Source organism: Malus domestica, chromosome 17 (genome assembly GCF_042453785.1).
Source record: "Malus domestica chromosome 17, GDT2T_hap1".
Lineage (NCBI taxonomy): Eukaryota > Viridiplantae > Streptophyta > Magnoliopsida > Rosales > Rosaceae > Malus > Malus domestica.
Window position 1 is genome coordinate 2,793,054 of NC_091677.1, and position 21,246 is coordinate 2,814,299.

At 38.6% G+C, this 21,246-nt stretch overlaps 3 protein-coding genes across 11 annotated transcripts; all 3 read left to right on the forward strand.

The window, feature by feature from the left end:
• Window positions 1-2,717: 2,717 nt before the first annotated feature.
• Window positions 2,718-11,285, forward strand: LOC103417053 (uncharacterized). 9 transcript variants are annotated; one of them, XM_070817243.1, is made up of 10 exons: window positions 2,718-3,072; window positions 3,166-3,294; window positions 9,380-9,541; window positions 9,662-9,802; window positions 9,890-10,042; window positions 10,134-10,226; window positions 10,315-10,458; window positions 10,546-10,653; window positions 10,800-10,851; window positions 10,949-11,285. In XM_070817243.1, the coding sequence occupies exons 2-10, from the start codon at window positions 3,196-3,198 to the stop codon at window positions 10,981-10,983; spliced, it is 987 nt and encodes a 328-aa protein (XP_070673344.1). In that variant the 5' UTR covers window positions 2,718-3,072; window positions 3,166-3,195; the 3' UTR covers window positions 10,984-11,285. The 9 variants fall into 9 exon arrangements, with proteins under 9 accessions (XP_070673344.1, XP_070673347.1, XP_028953149.2 ...); XM_070817246.1 differs by having other exon boundaries at window positions 9,950-10,042; XM_029097316.2 differs by having other exon boundaries at window positions 2,951-3,072; window positions 9,659-9,802.
• A 560-nt stretch (window positions 11,286-11,845) lies between these two features.
• LOC103432037 (uncharacterized) lies at window positions 11,846-13,993 on the forward strand. The gene is made up of 4 exons (XM_008370205.4): window positions 11,846-12,660; window positions 13,081-13,134; window positions 13,233-13,292; window positions 13,674-13,993. Exons 1-4 carry the CDS (start codon window positions 12,364-12,366, stop codon window positions 13,803-13,805), a joined length of 543 nt encoding a protein of 180 aa, XP_008368427.3. The 5' UTR covers window positions 11,846-12,363; the 3' UTR covers window positions 13,806-13,993.
• A 4,871-nt stretch (window positions 13,994-18,864) lies between these two features.
• Window positions 18,865-20,324, forward strand: LOC103416977 (gibberellin-regulated protein 14-like). The gene is made up of 4 exons (XM_008355186.4): window positions 18,865-19,090; window positions 19,230-19,268; window positions 19,355-19,601; window positions 19,900-20,324. The coding sequence occupies exons 1-4, from the start codon at window positions 19,034-19,036 to the stop codon at window positions 20,082-20,084; spliced, it is 528 nt and encodes a 175-aa protein (XP_008353408.1). The 5' UTR covers window positions 18,865-19,033; the 3' UTR covers window positions 20,085-20,324.
• The last annotated feature ends 922 nt before the right edge of the window (window positions 20,325-21,246 follow it).

A 21,246-nucleotide genomic window follows, 5' to 3' on the forward strand; every position in this document is an offset into this window, starting at 1 on the left:
CCTCTTCTTGCTTCTATATGTTCCAATTATCAAGACATATGCAAAAACAAGGGAGCGTGAAAACTGTCACCGGAACAGAAAAACACATACCACCTCAACACAACCAAGAAACAAAATGAACCAAACTTTGTACTATAAATCAGTCAAGACTTGAAATAGAAGCATAATTTTTTACATAAACTTGAGCCGGAATTGGATTTTTTGTCAAATGTAGTAACTTTGTGTTGCATAAAACCTAAACCCTAAAAAAACAAGGGAGAGAGAAAATTATTGTCGAAACTTTAGAGTCTGTTTGATACTCTACTTGAATTTAACTTTTTAAAACGCAAAAACAATTTTCAAGTTTTAGGCCTTAAAAACTTGTTTGATAAGACTATTTTTAAAAACTGAACTCAAGACTAACTAAAAAATATAGTTTATTCTCTAAAAACACAAAAAGTGAGTTTTTAAACTTAAATTCACTATTTTCTTTTCTCTACCTGCTCCCCTCTCACTCCAAATCTATCTCTCTTTTATTCTTTCTCTCTCGCCCTTTGCTTTCTTTTTCATTTTTTTACCTTTTTCATCTCTCCTTCAATTTGCTCTCTTCATTCTCTCGGTTCTTTTTCTCATTCCTCTTTCTCTTTATCTCCTCTGATCCTCTCATTTTTTTCTCTTTCCTCCAATTATCTCTTACATTTTTCCTCCTCTATCTTCTTTCTCTCTCAGACCCCCTCTTTTTGGATCTCTTTGTCTAGTTTAAATTGTAAGATTTAGAATTTTTAAATCGCATACCAAACAAGTTTTTGAGTCTTAAAGAAAATTGTTTTCAAGAAAAATTCTTAAGAAATGTTTTGAGAAATTATAAAAAAATTTAAATAGGATACCAAACAAGCCCTTAAAAAATACATATCACCAAACACAACCAAGAACAAAATGAACAAAACTTGGTACTATAAATCAGTCAAGACTTGAAGGAGAAGCATAATTTGTAACCTAAACTCGAGCCAGACTCAGATTCTTTGTCAAGGGTAGCAACTTTGTGTTGCGTAAATTATTATCGAGATTCGAAACTAAGAAGGTGTTCATTTCCGCAATGTTTATATGCCATGAGTGTGCAGAACAAGGATCCCACTGCTGCAAAATTGGAGGACTTTTACATTCCTTTTGGTCAAATTGCATCGTCCTGGATGTCAAAAGTATAATCTCATATGGTTTCTGAGCAACGTGTTAGGTGTTAGATGTAAACGGATATGTAGAGAGGTGCAGGCAATCAAGGAGAAAACAAAGGATGCTTTTGTGTTAGATGTAGACGGATATGTCTGCATCTGGTGGCAGGCGACTAAAATGAGTCTTTGACAACTGTTTACATGCCCGCAACTAAGAATTGAGATATCTCGGTCATCCTCCAACATAGTTTGGAGTTATTTCAATACACGGATTTTTAATTAAAATGATCTTTGAAATTGACATAATTTATCACTTTGCTATTTGAGATTGAAAATCGATATAAGTAGTCATTGAGTTTGTCCATCATCAATCATTTTGGTCATTTCATAAAAAGCCACTGGTAAATTATTGTATGTTTATCCAATCAACCCCTTCACTTGCTTCTCCATTTAACAGAGATTCTTCACGAAATAACTAAAATAATTGACAATGGACAAACTCAAGGTCACTTCTATCGATTTTCAATGCCTGAACCAAACTGAGGAGTTATGCCAATCTCATAAACCATTTTGGCTAAAAAGCCTCAAAACACTGTTTGACTCCTTACAATAGGAATCGAAGTTCTTGGAGGCAATCTATTTGATTGTATCGTAGCGAAGTTGAGATTTTCCTATGAGTTAAGGACATTTCACCGGCGGGCAAATAACGTTTGTGCCATTAATTTCAACATATCTACGATTCTACAAATCAAAGCTAAATATATATACATAAGTAAATTACTAAAATCACAAGAAGACAAATTTATGCGCTCACGAAAATCTTTAATTTGTCTGTAAAGAGGAATTACACTCAAGAAGTGGCAAGTATTTTTAATTTCAAATTACCCCATGTGAGGGTTAATATTTAATTATTTAAAGCGCTTGATAATTATTTTGTTTTTGGTCCTCTGAGCTTGTTTGATAAACATTAACCACTGAATTACGACGAAAACCAAAAATCAGTAAGTGTAAAAGTTTTAGTTATTTTCATTTTCAAGTTATATTTCATACATTCCCCATCATTTCTTCATCACCCCTCTTTTCCGACTTTATACTTCTTCATCTCCAAGACGAAAACTAAAAACTACAAACAAAATAAACGATCTAAAAAGAAAAACACGTTGGCCCCGAAGCCCGGGTCCTCAGCCACAACTCGGCCCATTAGAGCAACTCCAACCTTACTCTTTGCTCGGGGGACGGGCTGAGGGAAGGGGCCCGAGGGCCTGTTGATTCTTCTCCAGCCATGGAGGGCCCGAGTGAGGGTGGGAGCCCGAGCACAAGGGGGTGGAGAGTTGACAAGCCTGCAGCCCGAGGGTCAGACATTTTTTATTGTTTTTTGTGTCAGCCCGAGGCCCTACAGCCCCATTTCCCTGTTTTTTTTATTATATTATTTAAACAAACAAAAAAAACTACTATTTTATTACCTATTGCCAGGGGGTAGGGTTCCAAGGGTGGAAATGCAAAAGGTAATTACTGTTTATTAATGGTAGTTACAATTCATTAAAGGTAGTTATTGTTCAATATGGTGGATTCAATAGTGGATTGCCAGGGGGAGGGCTCCAAGGGTAGAGTTGCTCTTAGAGCCCCTGGAGTTTCTTCGTTTCTCAACAGGATTCTCTCCGGATTGGATTCTGGGGATCCGTGAATTGTGTCTATTTATCATACATTATACGGTCAGTTTTTGTCAAGTACTGTTTATATTTATTTTTAAATAAAAATATTTAAAATGATTTATAACTGTACGATATATGATGAACGAACACAATTAACAGATTACGAGATCCTGAGGATCCTACGGACTCCGTTTCAACAGAGTGACTCACTTGAGATTCGACGAGACCCATGCTTTGTGCAAATTTCAAAAATTCAAATTTCAAATTGAAAGGTAAGCTATTTACGCTCCGCAATTCACCATTTCTCCTTTCAAATATCTAGGGTTTCATCATCGTAAGCTTTTTAACATTTGGGGAAATTGCAGTTTTGCTGTAAGTTGGAAGTTGGAGCTTCAATGGCGGAAGAAGGTGATGCTTTTTATGTTGTTCGGAAGGGCAACGTCATTGGCATTTACAAAAACTTTATGGATTGCCAAAGCCAAGCCGGTTCTTCGGTAATACTTTACCACCTTTTTACCAATGTTAAAGAAAACTTGGCTGATTTTTCTCTGATTTTTCCCAATTTCTTTATCAATTTTAGCTAACCTAGTTGAATTCTCGCTTGGGTTTTCTTTAAATTTGTTAAAATAAGACAGAATATATGGAGTGCAAGTTCAGTGCAAATGGAGGCCAAAACGAGTTAGGGGTGAGGATCGGAGATCAAGAAATACCAAAGAGCGACCGTTTTCGTTACCTAGGATCTATCTTGCAAAAGAACGGAGAATTAGATGGAGATCTCAACCATAGAATACAAGCTGGATGGATGAAGTGGAAGAGTGCATCCGGCGTGTTGTGTGACCGCCGTATGCCACTGAAGCTCAAGGGAAAATTTTATTGGACGGCAATAAGGCCGGCGATGCTGTATGGCACAGAATGTTGGGCGGTGAAACATCAACACGTACACAAAATGGGTGTAGCGGAGATGAGGATGCTTCGTTGGATGTGTGGGCACACGAGAAAGGATAAGATTAGGAATGAGGATATCCGGGGTAAAGTAGGAGTAGCCGAAATTGAAGGAAAGATGAGAGAAAATCGGTTACGGTGGTTTGGACATGTGCAAAGAAGGCCTACTGACGTTCCGATTAGAAGATGCGACTATGGGACAGAGGTTCAGGGCCGAAGGGGTAGAGGAAGACCTAGGAAAACTTTGGAAGAGACTCTAAGAAAAGACTTAGAGTACTTAGATCTAACGAAGGACATGACACAGGATCGAGCACAATGGCGTTCTAAGATTTATATAGCCGATCCCACTCAGTGACTTGGATTTTCCAAGTCTCCAACCGAGAAGTTTTCCTCACTCGGGAAATTAAGGGAACACTACCCCAACCTACATGCTCCACTCAGAAAGCTTCAACATACAAGCTTTAACAAAAGAAAATTCAAAGAACTTAGCGAAGAAGGCTTTGGTGTATTTAACACAATACGTTGAAATGAAGGAAAGCTTATTTATTGATATCCCCGATAAGCTACAAATATGTACATATACATGAGTCAAAATAAGCACACAAGAGGGAGCCTTCACAAAGGTTGCTTAGGAGAAGTCTCAGCAGTCGGTAGAGCCCCAGAAAGAGAAGGCACCGGAGGGGGATCATTTGGAGCCTCAGTACTGGACAGAACCCTAGAAGGAGGAGGCATCAGAGGTTGATCATTTGGAGCTTCATTACGCGGTACAGCCCCAGAAGACGAAGGCAATAAATGCCTTTGGAACAAACCCACAAATCTCTGATGATCAAGTAAAACCTGACCATCAGTTTCTTTCATCTGGTCAAGCTTCCTCTTCATGTTTGTAGCATAGTCATGTGCGAGCCGGTGCAACTGTTTATTCTCATGCTTGAGCCCTCTAATCTCCTGTTTGAGACTCATCACTTCAGCCGCCAATGATTCAACTTGGCGGGTTCGAGCAAATAGGCGTTGGGCCATATTAGACACAGAACCTGCACACTGAACACTGAGAGCCAGCGAATCCTTAACAGCTAACTCATCAGACCGTTTGGAAAGTAGTCTGTTATCTTTGGGAGTGAGAAGGTTCCTGGCCACCACCGCAGCGGTCATATCATTCTTCATCACGGAATCCCCAACGGTAAGAGGACCAGTAGGGGAGACGAAGGATGGGCGCCATATGTTGTCTGGAGAAGGCGGGGCTGCCTCTTCAACAAGGTTCAAGTCAAAACGACGGTCGGAGGGGCCAGACATTTTCAAAGGTGTTGAAGAGAGAAGAGGTCGGACAAATCAAGATCTTAGAAGTGCAAGAATGAAGCTTCTACTGGTGGAGATTCAAGTGTGCTTTGGAACTTAATGCCAGCCCCTATAAAAATCTGCATTCGACGAAGCTTCAGAAATCGAAGAGGCGCCTGCTCAGAAATCGAAGAGGCGTTTGCTTTCTCAAAAGCTGGGCTGCTTAGAGATCACGAGGGTTGATCTCAGAAATCGAAGAGGCGTTTGCTTTCTCAAAAGTTGGGCTGCTCAAAGACCACGAAGGCCGATCTCAAAAATCGAAGAGGCGCTCGCTTTCTCAAAAGCTGGGCTCCCCAGAGACCACGAGGGCCGATCTCAGAAATCGAAGAGGCACCTACTTTTCCAGCCTTTTCCAGCCTTGTCAGCACCTGTCACACGCACACTCAGTTTTGCGGAAATTATGGGCATTCTGTCAAAGACTTCTGGGGAAGTAGAAAACACATGAATCTTACTGTTCAATCACCCACTTCTCACACGCAACAATAGCTCATGGGTACCACAGATAACTTTGCCAAAGTTCTCTGCCAAAGTTGAGCACGTGAAGCTTGCAGCTCCCACTACATCGCTCTGACCAAGAAGGGTAAAAGAATAGCAAAGAAACAGCACTAACAAAGTTTAGACCCATAAATTTTGAAGGTCTAGCTACCATATTATTACCCACAAGGGTAAAGGAACAGTACCACTGCTGGATAATTGGAAAGTCCCTGTGTGTCAACCTCTGTGCTTCGTGGCAAGGTAGACTAGCAAACATGCCCAACCTTTACTCACATTCGAGAAAACACTCCCAATAAGATTGCTTGCTCCAAAATCGAAGAGGCACCGTCCTCCGAATCTCGAGAGCCAGACTCCCAACATGACTACTTTCTTAAAAATCGAAGAGAGGGTAAAGGAACAGTACCATTGCTGGATAATTGGAAAGTTCCTGTGTGTCAACCTCTGTGCTTCGTGGCAAGGTAGACTAGCAAACATGCCAAACCTTTACTCACATTCGAGAAAACACTCCCAACAAGATTGCTTGCTCCAAAATCGAAGAGGCACCGCCCTCCGAATCTCGAGAGCCAGACTCCCAACATGATTACTTTCTCAAAAATCGAAGAGACACTGCTCCCCGAATCTCGAGAGCCAGACCCCCAGCATGATTGCTTTCTCAAAAATCGATGAGGCATCGTTCTCCGAATCAATCGAAGAGGCGCTCGCTTTCTCAAAAGCTGGGCTGCTCAGAGACCACGAGGGCCGATCTCAGAAATCGAAGAGGCACCTACTTTTCTAGCCTTGTCAGCACCTGTCACACGCACACTCAGCTTTGCAGAAATTATGGGCATTCTGTCGAAGACTTCTGGTGAAGTAGAAAGCACATGAATCTTACTGTTCAATCACCCACTTCCCACACGCAACAATAGCTCATGGGTACCACAAATAACTTTGCCAAAGTTCTCTGCCAAAGTTGAGCACGTGAAGCTTGCAGCTCCCACTACATCGCTCTGACCAAGAAAGGTAAAAGAATAGCAAAGAAACAGCACTAACAAAAGTTTAGACACATAAATTTTGAAGGTCTAGCTACCATATTATTACCCACAACTGTAAAGGAACAGTACCACTGCTGGATAATTGGAAAGTCCCTATGTGTCAACCTCTGTGCTTCGTGGCAAGGTAGACTAGCAAACATGCCCAACCTTTACTCACATTCGAGAAAACACTCCCAATAAGATTGCTTGCTCCAAAATCGAAGAGGCACCGTCCTCCGAATCTCGAGAGCCAGACTCCCAACATGACTACTTTCTCAAAATCGAAGAGAGGGTAAAGGAACAGTACCATTGCTGGATAATTGGAAAGTCCCTGTGTGTCAACCTTTGTGCTTCGTGGCAAGGTAGACTAGCAAACATGCCCAACCTTTACTCACATTCGAGACAACACTCCCAACAAGATTGCTTGCTCCAAAATCGAAGAGGCACCGCCCTCCGAATCTCGAGAGCCAGACTCCCAACATGATTACTTCCTCAAAAATCGAAGAGACACTGCTCTCCGAATCTCGAGAGTCATACCCCCAGCATGATTGCTTTCTCAAAAATCGAAGAGGCATCGTTCTCCGAATCTCGAGAGCCAGATACCACAGACCACTTTTTCAAAGTGCTCTGACAGAGTTAAAACATGTGAAACTGGCAGCTCCCACTACCGTGCTATGACCAAGCAGGGTAAAGGAATAGCATTACTACTTGTTGTTAGGGAGACTCCTATATATGTCGACCTCCATCCCTAACGGACAGGCAGACCTGCAAAAATGCTCAACCCTTCATCATATCTGAGAGGGCACTCCCAACGAAGCCTTTCGAAATATTCAGCTTTCTTTCCCCCCGATAATACCTCTGCAAACAAGCTATACTAGAGCAAGAATATCTCATATCATCAGGGTTAAAAGCAAGAGTATCCCATATCATGCTTTTTCCCTGTCTTTTCTTTTGGCCTTGTTTTTACCTGCAAGACAAGGAGAAAGAGAGCAATCAGTCAGCACTTGGAATCAAGCTTCCAGCCAGGAACTGACTGCCTGGAACCCCTTACCTGATTACTTACCTGGCATTGCTCTCGAGTACTCATCTTCAACATCTTATATTTCCAGGGAAGATTCCGCATCTGCTTGAGGAACAGATAGGGCAAGTGCGAAGGATACAAGGAAGCATGTGGAGACAAGCGTAACAGCACACGTGCCGATACATTCATTACTCTGTCAAAAGCAAAAGTATCCCATATCAGCAGGGTGGAACGTACTCTAGATTTGATGGACTTGTTTTGACCCTCAAATTCTTCAGTCGGCCTTATACTCTGGAGGAAACCAGAAAACCCTCCAGCTCAGTTCAAGAATAAGCCTGTGGAAAGTTACTTCTTCAAAAGCAAAAGTATCTCATATCATCTCTTCTCATTTTTCTTCTCTTTATCCTTCATGCTGCTGCAAGATGGGGAGAAGGTGAACAATCAGTCGGAGCTCTGATTGCTTACCTTGTCTGTCACCTCTTTCAGCAGACCCCCGAGCTCGGCGACTTGGGGGACTCCTACTACATGGTTTGTATCGCGCTTGACCAAGCCTGAAACTACAAGTAAGCTTCAAGTGAAATTGATACATTACCTTGTGCATCTCCACCAGTTAAAGATACCACCCCTGGATGGAGGAAGAGTACTTCCAGAGAAGATGCCACATCTACCTATGAGACAGATAAGGCAAGTCAAGACGACACCACACTCCGATACTTAGAAGTTTCGTGATTACGAGATCATTCTCCCACAATATTTCCTAATGTCATTTGTACTAAATCATTCACTTGTACTCACTAAATGAGAGCTTGAACCTATGTACTTGTGTAAACCCTTCACAATTAATGAGAACTCTTCTATTCCGTGGACGTAGCCAATCTGGGTGAACCACGTACATCTTGTGTTTGCTTTCCTATCTCTATCCATTTATATACTTATCCACACTAATGACCGGAGCAATCTAGCGAAGCTCACAAAAAGCGATCGTTTTCGCTACCTAGGATCTATCTTGCAAGAGAACGGAGAATTAGATGGAGATCTCAACCATAGAATACGAGCTGGATGGAAAGAGTGCATCCGGCGTGTTGTGTGACCGTCGTAGGCCACTGAAGCTCAAGGGAAAATTTTATAGGACGGCAATAAGGCTAGCGATGTTGTATGGCACAGAATGTTGGGTGGTAAAGCATCAACACGTACACAAAATGGGTGTAGCGGAGATGAGGATGCTTCGTGGGATGTGTGGGCACACGAGAAAGGATAAGATTGGGAATGAGGATATCCGAGGTAAAGTAGGAGTAGCCGAAATTGTAGGAAATATGAGAGAAAATCGGCTCCGGTGATTTTGAACATGTGCAAAGAAGGCCGACTGACGCTCTGGTTCGAAGATGTGACTACGGGACAGAGGTTCAGGGCCGAAGGGGTAGAGGAAGACCTAGGACAACTTTGGAAGAGACTCTAAGAAAAGACGTAGAGTACTTGGATCTAACGGAGGACATGACACAAAACCGAGCGCAATGGCGTTCTAGGATTCATATAGCCGACCCCACTTAGTGGGAAAAGGCTTTGTTGTTGTTGTTGTTGTTGTTGTTAAAATAACCGTAATTTCTTCCTATTGTTTGGTTATGGTGTATGCTATGTTAAAGGCTTGTGCTTTCTGGTGGTAGTGTGACATTTTTGCTTCTACATACAAATTGTGGTGTGAAATATGCTTTTAGAGATTAATAAGAAAGTGCTTTTTTAAGAAGTTAATTTACATATGAGGTGGTTTTTTTTTCTTTTTAGGTATGCAATCCTTCTGTAAGTGTGTTCAAAGGCCACTGTTTGCCTAAGGAGGCTGAGGAGTACCTCGTCTCGCACGGCCTTAAGAATGCTTCTTATACTATCAGTGCCAGTGATGTGAAAGATGACGATCTTTTTGGAAAGCTCGTTGCTTGTCCTTACCAGGTTTGATGTTTTGCTCTGCTCTTTTTTATGGCATTTGGCATGGAAATAGGCATTGTATCATAGATGATCTTATATTCGTTTACTGATTGTGTAATTGGGCATGTTCATAATTTTCAGCAGCCAGATTCTCCTGCCAAGGACTCACCGCCAAAGAGATCGCATGAGGTGGCCGGCGCTACTGCATTCCCAATCTCTCAGACTCAGAGAAAGCATTTCAAATCTGATGATCAACCTGAAGCTCTTGAAAATTCATCCAGTTGTGTAAGTTTCCGTTTGTCGCGTATGCTAATACTTTGTAGTAAACTTAATCTACCTACGTTTCTATTTGTGCATATTCATAATTTTCAGCAGCCAGATTCTTCTATAGTAAAATCAGATGCTAAGGACTCACCACCTAGGGGATTGCAGGACATGATTGGATCTACTCCATTCCCAACATCTCAGAGGAAGCATTTCACACCGGATAACTACATTGAAAATCTAGGAATTTCTTCTTTTTGTGTAAGTTTTATTTGTGAAATCGAATGTGTCAAATCACATTGTTATAGTTATGATAAGTTGAAAAATGTTTGTGACCAATGTATTTTTTCAGCAAACATGTATGCTTGAGTTTGATGGTGCTTCAAAAGGAAATCCTGGACAATCTGGTGCAGGAGCTGTGCTACGAGCTGAAGACGGAAGCGCTGTATGCAGTTCATTGAAACAGTTTAGTTCTTATACAGCATATTTTTCTGTAAAATCTAGCTCTTTATTTATATCATTGGGTTTAATAGGTGTACCGCTTGCGTGAAGGGGTGGGAATTGCAACAAATAACGTTGCAGAATATCGAGCTGTAATTTTGGGATTGAAATATGCTCTTGAGAAGGGATATAAACACATTCGGGTTAAAGGAGACTCTAAACTTGTCTGCATGCAGGTTCGTAACTTTGTTTATGTTATAGCACTTGAGTTTTTGAAGTCCTTCGTTTGTCGATAAGTTTTACGACGCTCTCTGATATAACAGGTCCAAGGTCTCTGGAAAACAAAAAATCCGAACATGGTTGACCTGTGTGAAGTGGCCAAGGAGCTGAAAGACATGTTTACGTCATTTGAGATCAATCATGTTCTTAGGGTGAGTTCAGTCGTGCTACAAGAAAATTTGTAATGTAATACTTCCTGTGATAAATCTTCAAGACTAGAAGAACTTGATTTGAGGAGAGTATGGGAAGGGATTAAATATGAACTCTTTCGAAAGTGACAGTCTGCTATGTGTTGCAGGAATACAATTCTGAGGCTGACGTTCAAGCAAATCAAGCAATAAATCTTCGAGGTGAGTGGCTTCCGGTTCTACTGAATTCATCAACTTTTGATGGTTTTTGATTGTTCCCCATATTTATTCGAACTAATCGGATCTTATGCTTGAACAGATGGACAAGTTGAAGTGGATTGGAATGGGAAGTAGCTCAAATAAAATACTGGAAAGGGGACGGCATTGTTTTGTATGCCGAAAGAATCAATCTATTGGAAATGGTAGATGTTTTGAACTTTTGATGAGCAGAGCTCTCCTTGCTATCTACATCCCAACTCCTTGATGTAAAGTTTTCAGTGACGGTTTTGGAACCCAAAATTTATTGCTAACGTAAGGCTCGTCTGAGAGTGCTGATGTCGGAAGCACTTTTGCTCGTAAGTGCTTTTGTTAGAAGTGAATTTTCAAGAAACACATTGAGACTGTTATTAAATTTCGTAAGTGTGTTTTTCTCAGAATTGCCTCTGCTCCTCAAATCAATTTTACAACCATAAGTACTTCTATACTTTTCTGTCAAACATGGTTAAAAGCGTTTTATATTGAAGTATTCAAATATATGGGATGACATTGAGATTCAAACGTGGGTGTAAATTTGAGAAGATGAAAAACATGTAGGAGTTTTGAGACCACATCGGGAAACATTGAATTCTCAATGGCCTCTATATAGGTCAAGTCCTTTATACTAGTAGTTAGGATTTGAACCATTTAGAAAAGGATTGAAGACTTGGGCCTTATGGTTGTGTGGATTATGTTTGTATAATATAGCCTAAAACAATTAACATTAACTAATCAAGACAAGGGTCTTGGGCCTTGGAATTTAAAATTAATAAGATACATTAATTTTAAATTCGAATTAAGTTTTTAATTAATTTATTAATTAAAAAATGTTTCGATTAAAAGACACAACTCTTTCTAAGAGTTGTGTATTTTCAAATACTTTGAACATGTATTTGAAAAGGTGTGAAACAACTTATATATTTGCAATCACAGTTTTCAAGTAGGATCATCTTTTATTCTGTACAAAATTTCCAGACAGTAAACACACAAAATAATTCGCTAGAATTCTATAATCCAGTGTTGGTTGTAGAATTAAGCAGTTGTATCCTGGTCGAGCAGACGTTGTAGAACCATAAGCACAAGAGTGGGACAAAAATACTGTTCGAAGGACATAGCTATTGCGCTAGCCTCTACCTTTGATTCGATCAAGTTAGTATCATTTCAATTCCTGTATTTATTTATGTATTTCATTCTGTACATCGAGTATTTTTTGTTAATAAAATATTAGAATTTCAATTTCTATAATTTTTGTTATTTTTATTTATTTCTGAATTGTTCTCAAACAAAACAACGGATGGCCGGGATTAATTTTCCAATTTCTAGGAAACTAGATAGGGAGCCAAAGGCCCAAACGGCCCAATACCCCCCTTCTCTCTCACATTTCTTCGACTTAACGTCTCAGAGCAGTTGGCTGGATAATGCTGTGGTGAGAAAAAACACAGAGGAATCAGAAACGAAGATAAAACTCACCGCAAACAAATGGCCACCGTTTCAGCCTCCACATTCTCTCCTATCCCATCCTTCCGCACTCCAAACCATTCCCATTCCCTCGGGATTCCGATTCCCTCTCCAACCGTCTCGTTTCGGAACGTTTCCGCCTCTTTCCAGCGGTTGACGCACAAGGACCGCCGGTTCTGGAGACCCACAATTCTGAAGGCCGTCGAAGAGGAAACCCCAATTCCAGCTGAAGAAGAAGCAGCGGTCAGCAGCGAGCAGCCGGAGCAGCCCGTTTCGGTCCCCGTTTCGCCCTCCGATACTCTCACCATGGTTTTCCAGGTAAACCCAGCTAGTAAATTTCTCGAAGTTTGTAACTTTAGGAATTATGATCAAATTGTGAATCTTATGTAGGAAGTACTTCTGCTGAAAAGCGCTTTTTCTATAAACATGTTATTGAAATTCCAATTGAGAAGCACCCAGCACTTAGCAGGTGCTTCCAGAAAGCGCTTTCTTGACTTAGAAGCATTTTAAGTTTTTTTGCCAAAAGTCACAAGCGCTTCTGGTTGTCGTAAGCACTTCTAGGCCTTATAGAAGCAATACCAAGCATCTTCATTTGCATTAATCTGGAACTTGAAGTGGGTTTTTGCAGTTAATTTCACTGGTGCCCTGCAAATTTTGAAGAAATTATTTTACTTGGGGGGTTTTAACAACTTATACATTGATGAATGACATGTCTTTTGTTCTGTATAATATCTGAAGGCAGATGGAACGATGAGTGATGCGGCTATCCCATCAGTAACCAAAGCCTTACAGGTACAATTTCCATTTTTTAGTAATGCCGATGTCGAAATTCTGAATCGAATTCTGGATTCTTCTTGGTAATTTGTTACAAGTCATGGATTTTGTTGCAGGAAACTGAAGGCATTACCAACTTAAAAGTTGAAGTCATTGAGGGTATTGCAACTGTTGAGGTGCGTATGAAAATTCCAATCTTGGGTCTTGTAACAAATAGCGAAATATATGTTACCAGAGTATTCATAATAGCAGCGTTACCCCTCCTCCATTGCACTCAAGTTCGAATCCCCCTCCCCATAGATTAGAGTGATACATGTTATATATCGACTTGTCAAAGATAATGTTTACCATGTGCTCAATACCAGATTTTCCGTAAATTTCTATGTACTTCGATCACATCTGATTAATTTCGGTGTTTTAGGCAGTGTGAGATGCATTCCCATAAATTTCTACGTACTATGATCACATCTTTTCAACTTCGGGTGTTTTAGGTTGTGTGAGATACATTCCGGTTCTAATGAGAATCACCGGTAAATAACTTCTTCTCTTGTTTCCAGTTGACGAAACAGACGACTGTACAAGCTACCGGGGTGGCTTCCAGTTTGGTGGAGACCATACAGAGTAAAGGATTTAAGCTACAAACATTGAATTTAAGCTTTGATGAGGAAGAGGAAGTTGCTGCTGTCTGAATTTTGTAATGCTGCTCATCTAGGATTTGAGGAATTTGAGGTAAAACGAAAAAACGACAAGTATATCGTTGAATCTATTTCCTCGTATCCATGTTTTGTACTTCTGTAGTTAGTGAAGAAGGATTGAGATTGTATTTTGGACAGGGTGGATAAACACAATCACTTTTCCAGACCTCGCAAAAAAGAAACAGGAACAATATTATTGTTCTTGTGAGTTGTCTTTGGGCAAAGCTTTTGGGGTACACTGCCATTTTACTATTTGAACTATTGCTCCAGTTGAAATTGATCACTTGAACTATTCTTTTAATAAATTAACCTCCTGAACTATTTGGAATCAGCCAATTAACCTCCCATCGTAAGTTCAAAGAAATTTCATCCATTTTGCCGTCAAATGTTGGCACGTGACAAGCACGTGATTCACTCTTGAGGATAAAATGGTGCTAGTATAAATTTCATTGAATCTGACGGTGATGAGTTAATTAGCTGATTCCGAATAGTTCAGGGTTAATTTATCAAAAAAAAAATAAAATGTTCAAGGGGTTAATTTCTACTGGAGTAATATTTCAGATGGTCCAATGACAGTTTACCAGGCTTTAATTTGGAATATTGTTGTTCAATGGGTCCAACTGGGCCTGCTGAGATTAATTTTGCTCTGGTCCAGGGCCCGGCTATAGGACGACCCTCTTGGGTTTTCCAATCAGATCGGTCAAGACCGGCCCAGGCCATATATTGCTGGCGTTGTCCCACCTACTTTTTTTGTTCTGAATTTTCTATTTGGTTGCGTGTCTCACTTGAACTTCCACTTTGTACTAATGTCCTTCCAACAACCAATTTTGTCACAAAATTAAGGGATTGAAACATTTGGAGAAGCCCCAAAAAATAAAATAAAAATAAAGTATTGAATGTCGCACATTTAAGGTACACTCAAAGGCTTCAAATGTGACCATAAATTTGATGAAATAATTGAATGGACTACCATGAATTGAAAATACAAGAGACTCGTATTCAAATTGAAAGTTCAGAGAGCAAAGGGAATCACAACCTCTCATTCGCAACTTGATTTTATTTTGATTATTTGAAAACCATATTGACATAAACCACACAGAGATTATTTCATGTTCCGGAACAACGTAGAAATTTTTGTTAGAACATATTGATATAAACTACGCATGCTCATTGAGTTGGAGTCTGCAACTTTACTTACTGTGAAAATGTGAACGTAAAAGAGTCTCAAATCGGTGAAAAAAAATCTTTGCAAGAGAGTATAAGAGGTTGAGCTACTCATATTGACAATTAGTTTTACGATGAACCTCAATTTTCTTTATGGTATCAAGTTATCTCACGTGTGTAGTCCAACAGCCACACATGCTCCACGTCATTTAATTCATGTTGTTCACGTATTTGACTTGAAAATTCGCCACTTGAGGGGCCGTATAAGGATCTGAAGGTAAAAGAGTCTCATATAGACAAAAAGAAAAACCTTACAAACGTTTACAATTAAACTATTCCCCATATTACTAATTTGCTAATTAGTTTTACGATGGAACTCTAACTTTTTTTACTTTCAGTACGGGCCATTTCACATAATAATTTCGTCCGTACAAATTTGTATGTTTGCATTTACAGGTTCGTGAAGTGTGGAGGAACAGTGCAGAGTCGGAGAGATATCATGTCATTTCCTCGCTGGTGGCAACTGGCAATTTGTCACTCTCAACTCAACTGCTGCATGGTTCATGGATTATGATGATGGCTCCTTTGGCATTTCCCGCCTGGAGTGAAGTTCCTTTGAGAAGAAAATCTCCCACGGCATAGAAATAACTTCTTTCCCACTCTTTCATGATTTTTTTGGGAAGTGTGATACATAATTAAGTCATCCTCTCTGCCAAATGTGAAAAGAAAAGTCATTGTCCCTGCATCATCCAGCTGGATTTAACTGGCTAGGATTTTAATGTGAAGAACGAATCGCACGGTGACGAGATTGAATTATTCCTAATATTGTCACTTGATTTTTTTAGTGAAATCCAACTTCATATACATACTTCATGTTATTTGAATTGTATTGTTCATGTATGTAAGAAGATGTGTTGAGAATTTTCAACCTTACATTAACGAGATGAGAAACCTAGTATATATGTGTGTGTGTGTGTTTATATGTAAAAGGAATCCCAACTTTCTCATTTAAATCGTGTGTGATATGTTTGCGGAATTTGAATAGCCGATCGATCAATTAAATTGTGCACCGATCGATTAATCTCGTAAATAGTCTCACATATTTGAGTAGTGTGCAATTGTGCATGACGGAATGTGAATGACCAGGTGATCAACTCAACTATGTTAATGAGCAGTTACTCTTATTCTACAATTATCGTTGTGCGTGATTGCACGGCTAACTATACTTTAGCCAAATTGGAATTGGAGTAATCTATAGTCTGTTGTTCGAAGAGGCTGTACATTATATGTCTTCGTTTATATATTATATGGTCCCATAATATATGTGCAACTTGGCTAAACATTTTCATAAATCGCTACAAAAACATCAGATAATAATTAGGGTTCATTTAGCATGCACATGTATTAAGATGAACTGAGGGCCCTAGCTCAAATCTAAAAGACTGAAGACTGATATTTAATAGGATTTTCTCCGACATATCCTTACCAAACACGTTTGCCATGAAAAATCTCATTTGGTTTCAAGCTTGAGGGGTTTAATATTGTGTAGGGAGGGCTTCTACATAGCAAGAATGATGTAGATAAAACAAGTTTATCGTTACTGTAGTATTTTTGGCTTAGTAGTATAAGGATACGTAGAGATATGTAAGGCATTAAATTGATGAATCGAGATCAAGGGCAGATGTACATTGTGACCAACGTGGTCTGAGGACCATTGGGAAGCCGGGAAACAAGCTTGTGAGGGTCTTCCACTCGACAAATGCTTGCTAGGCACATTTTAGCAGCACTCGACATGTTGCATCAACAATACTCGACAAATGTTCTCGATAACACTCATCATGTTGTTTCGGCAAATGTCATATTTGTTGACATATGCATAATATAGTTCAGTTGACGACAACAAGTCATCAAGTGTTCGACAAAATACCTTCGTGAACAAATTAAAATTTGTTTATGCGCTTTGCACTATGTTTCTATCTGAAAAAATGTAGACTTTTAATATTGAGACCCCAAAATTTCAAATCCGGAATTTACTACTGCTTGGGATGTGACATATGTAATAGTAAATAATTTTCGTATAATCTTTATTCTAAATAGCATACCATAGGCGTAATAATATATTCTGAATTATACCTAAACCTGAAACATGTCTTCATCAATTGGTATAAACGAAACCAGTTGTAATCTATGATTCCGTGATTTGTTTAATCAAACTTGTTACTGTGATGTACCCATTGGATTGTCGGATCTTGCTCAAAAACCAGCTGTGTTTATTAACTAAACCTAACATGTTCAAATCTAATACTTTTTTCTTAAAAAGGAACTTTGAAGTACCAAGTGGAGAGAAGCCATAAACCCAGAACCCAACGCTGTCTATGTTATTTTAACCCAAATGAATCTAATAAACAAGCTAGGAAGGTCGGCCGGTCAGATCAGATCAGATCAACCAACTAATGAAATTTACTAGAGGAAACGCAGCTTCAAACATATATGGTGTTTTATAGTACAAGATATCACTAAACTTTTCAAGGGAGGTGATATCACCCTATTTCGCTTAAGTTTTAATTGTCGAATTGAATAAATAGAAGAAGATTAAAAATATGCCGACAAAACCATCTATTTTTTAACTGTTAACTCATAATTTTTACAATATTAAACCAAAACGATTAAAACATTTAAAAGATCTCATACTTCGGGCCTTGTAAATAATAGGAAAACTAATGAAAATGGCTTGAAAACTTTGAGTTTTAATGATAAGGACAAAATAAAGGGTAAAATGAATAGTACCAGGATTGACTTTTTAGTGTAAAAATGTGATTTTTCGTTAAAATGAACCGTACGGGTGCTTTTCGTTAAAGTTCCCGTAAATAATTCCCATAACTTTTGCTTCAAGTTTTTTTATGCGACAGACCTCGTGCGGAGGATATTAATTTACTTGGGATCAGATTCGAGGAGATAAGCAAGAAGGAAATACAGATATATAATAATTTAGTAGACAGGTTTCTTCTCCTAGGGGAAGGTGGGTCGAACTCTCGAGTCAGATTTTGGGACAGCAAACCCATAACATGTGTCTCTGTGATGATCACATTCATCAAGTAGCTGGCATATGCATATCACTTTGTCTAAATATAGCTTAGATATTCATCTGTCTTTTGCAGGTTAATATGTATTTTAAATTAATCACGTATTTTATTAATTTATTTTGAAATAATAGTGTATAACGAGTTTGAAATACATATGTATAGTATGACCTCTTTAAATATTGAAACCATTTACTTACACCAACTCTGAAACTTCTGCTGAGTTTTGAATTATTAAGAGCAACTCAACTTCTTATGATGATAATTATTCAAGTTATAAGATAATCAATAATTATTGTGTAGTGAATAATTATTATTCGATAGCATTTTTACTCTGTAAATGAATTGTTTGAGCAATTGGTATTAAAAAATTATTATTTTTAAGTAATAAAATAATAATATTATTTTTAATTTCAAAATCTCTTAATTATTAATTTTTTGCATTTTTCTGTATTCTTTTATAATTTTTTCTATGTGACTAATTATCCAATTACAAGAGTGACTGAAAGAGGTGGAGTTGCTCTAACGCAAGATAGTTGTAATAAATTTGAGATACGAACCATAGTCAGTTTTTTTTGGGGTAGGGAGATTGAATCACGCAATTATAAGGGTGATTGGGAGGAGTGGAGTCACTCTAACGCAAAACTGTGTGTAATATATTTCAGATATAAACCTTTTCAGTGATGTTGTTATCTCCTCTCTTAATATGAGAGACTTATCTTAATCAGATAACACAACTTTAACGTTATTTAAAATTAATAATATAGTTTCATTTGTTTAATTTTTAAACATGTTCTTGCGCTGAAATATTGATGAAATGACTTAATTGGTGTAGGGAAGTTTTTCTTCTGCCTCTGCAGTTGACCAGCCCAAAGCTTTCAACAGTATTTATACCACCTCCCTGCTTCTCCTAATGTCATTACTATCTCAGTAGTCAGTACTTTCTTCTCAGCTCTTGACCCCTCCAGCTGTTTAACAATGGCTTCCAAAACCATGCTCCTTCTCTTTGCAACTGTTCTCCTTTTCACTGCTAGGGTAATTATCTACATCCCTCCAAACCCTAGCATTTCTTTTATTTTTTTCCTCATTCATCAGTATTATTGATATGGTTTTCAGTTTAAATTCCAATATATTTTGGCGTGTCTAAAGTGATCTGATAACCTTGTTTTTGTAGGCTTCATCACTTGACGATCATGAGGAGCTCAAGATTAAGGTACTTTTAATTATATACTTTAAACAAAAAGTTCAATTATTGCTAGAAATTTTGACATTCAGTGTTGCGAAATTCTTTAATTTCAGGTTACTTATGTCAAGGCACCAGCTCCACAACCTCTAGTCAAGGCTCCAGCTCCGCCGCCTCTTGTGGTCAAGGCACCCAGTCCACCACTTTCCAAGCCACCGTCTCCACCACTTGCCAAGCCACCATCTCCACCATATACCAAGCCACCAACTCCTGTCAGGCCCCCAGTGAAGCCACCAACTCCTGTCAGTCCCCCAGTGATGCCACCCACTTATCCACCACTTCCTCCGGTTAGGTCCAAAGCAGGTAAATATTTTTCTCACTACCATATAGGGAACTGAAATTTATTTTCTTTTCTAATCTAAACCCTTAATCTTGTACTAATCACAAAATGTTATGCCTAACTGGTTCTATAATCCCGCGGAGTTGTTCACGAGTTACTTTTTAGTCCGTCAACTTGATTTAAGTTCACGTATCACTTAAGAACGTCGCACGTGAACAAGTTCTTGGACTGAAATGTAATTCGTGCGCTATCGGAATTAAAAACCCTAAATGTACTTGGTTAATTTGTGAGTAAACTTGTTTTTATTACTTTGGTGGGCAGATTGCATCCCATTGTGTGACAAGAGGTGCATGTTGCATTCAAGGAAGAGGGTGTGCATGAGAGCTTGCATGACGTGCTGCGACCGCTGCCGCTGCGTTCCTCCGGGAACATTCGGCAACCAGGAAAGATGCGGCAAGTGCTACACCGATATGGTCACCCATGGCAACAGAACCAAATGCCCTTGAATTTAAATAAACCCTGGTTTATATATTCAATCATATTTTTAGAGTTAATTAAGGTCAATTAGCAAGGTGTTTGATTAGGTAATATTCAATATTTAAGCATTGTCTGTAATAAGTATGAGAGAGGGTGGGAGGAAAATAACTGATTTTCTTCCTTTGTCCTTTCTCGTTTCTACTGCTTACTGCATGTGTATTGAATGGGATAATTATTAATTAGTACTTGTGTGGCCCTTGAGATTTAAATTAGATAGTATGTATTCAATTTCAATTTCAATTTCAATTGTCATATGGTAGTCGACTATTTAACTACTATGTCAAAAAAATATCCATAAAACCTGTCAATTTTAGTCTAAATTTAAAAATTTCTATGATATAAACTGAAGTCCCCTCTTTTCATATATTTCTCTGTTTCAAACATGTTTAGCAAAAAATTAAAAAAAACATTGATATATCCACTGATATTTTTGTAGATTTGCATATCGATATTTATATAAATTTCGATACTTTTAAACACTGGACGATATATTGTTCTTCTCAGATTTTAGGCTAGTTTTTGAGCTATTTTTTAGTTCAAGTCTTGCAAAACAGGCTTACCAAATAAGTTTTTGAGTTGTGAATTGAAAAACATTTTTTTAATGAAAACTTTAAACTCGGGCTCTTAAGTTTTTCAACCTTTCAAGATAAGTTTAATACCAAATTGTGACTGAATAATTGTGTGGTTTAGGTTACTTCTCCATCTTCAATATCTTTGTATTAAAATTAATTAAAAAAAATGGGTATATTATGAAATCAAAGATACAAGCTCTCCTACCCAAATTTGGGCCAGTTTCGAATTAAAAAAGTTTTTTTTTTGTTTGCCAGTATGATAATATTGGGCCCTCAATTGCACGATGGGCCTTTTGTGACCTATTTTATTGGTTGGATGGGCCTTGACCTAAGTTCAAGCTAGGTCCAACTATTTTGTTTTATTTTTCTTTTTTCAACAACTTGAAGCTAACTTCATTTGACGAGGATCACATGGATAAGGATCTCATCTCAAGATAAACAAGGTACGTATTAATTTCTTGAAGAGAAATGCTATTTTTCTTCTCTTTAAAATAGTTGATTAGTGCTACAGTATGATGATATTCCTCTTCACTTGGAAGTGAGAGGCATTCGGTTCAAA

Bases quoted from the DNA above. Each gene is read 5' to 3' on its own strand.
- LOC103432037 (XM_008370205.4), top strand. From the start codon at position 12,364: ATGGCCACCGTTTCAGCCTCCACATTCTCTCCTATCCCATCCTTCCGC. The intron at 13,135-13,232 runs GTACAATTTCCA...ATTTTGTTGCAG, and splicing joins CAGTAACCAAAGCCTTACAG to GAAACTGAAGGCATTACCAA. The intron at 13,293-13,673 runs GTGCGTATGAAA...TCTTGTTTCCAG, and splicing joins AGGGTATTGCAACTGTTGAG to TTGACGAAACAGACGACTGT.
- LOC103416977 (XM_008355186.4), top strand. From the start codon at position 19,034: ATGGCTTCCAAAACCATGCTCCTTCTCTTTGCAACTGTTCTCCTTTTC. The intron at 19,091-19,229 runs GTAATTATCTAC...TTGTTTTTGTAG, and splicing joins TTCTCCTTTTCACTGCTAGG to GCTTCATCACTTGACGATCA. The intron at 19,269-19,354 runs GTACTTTTAATT...CTTTAATTTCAG, and splicing joins ATGAGGAGCTCAAGATTAAG to GTTACTTATGTCAAGGCACC.
- LOC103417053 (XM_029097316.2), top strand. From the start codon at position 3,196: ATGGCGGAAGAAGGTGATGCTTTTTATGTTGTTCGGAAGGGCAACGTC. The intron at 9,803-9,889 runs GTAAGTTTCCGT...CATAATTTTCAG, and splicing joins TTGAAAATTCATCCAGTTGT to CAGCCAGATTCTTCTATAGT. The intron at 10,227-10,314 runs GTATGCAGTTCA...TGGGTTTAATAG, and splicing joins GAGCTGAAGACGGAAGCGCT to GTGTACCGCTTGCGTGAAGG.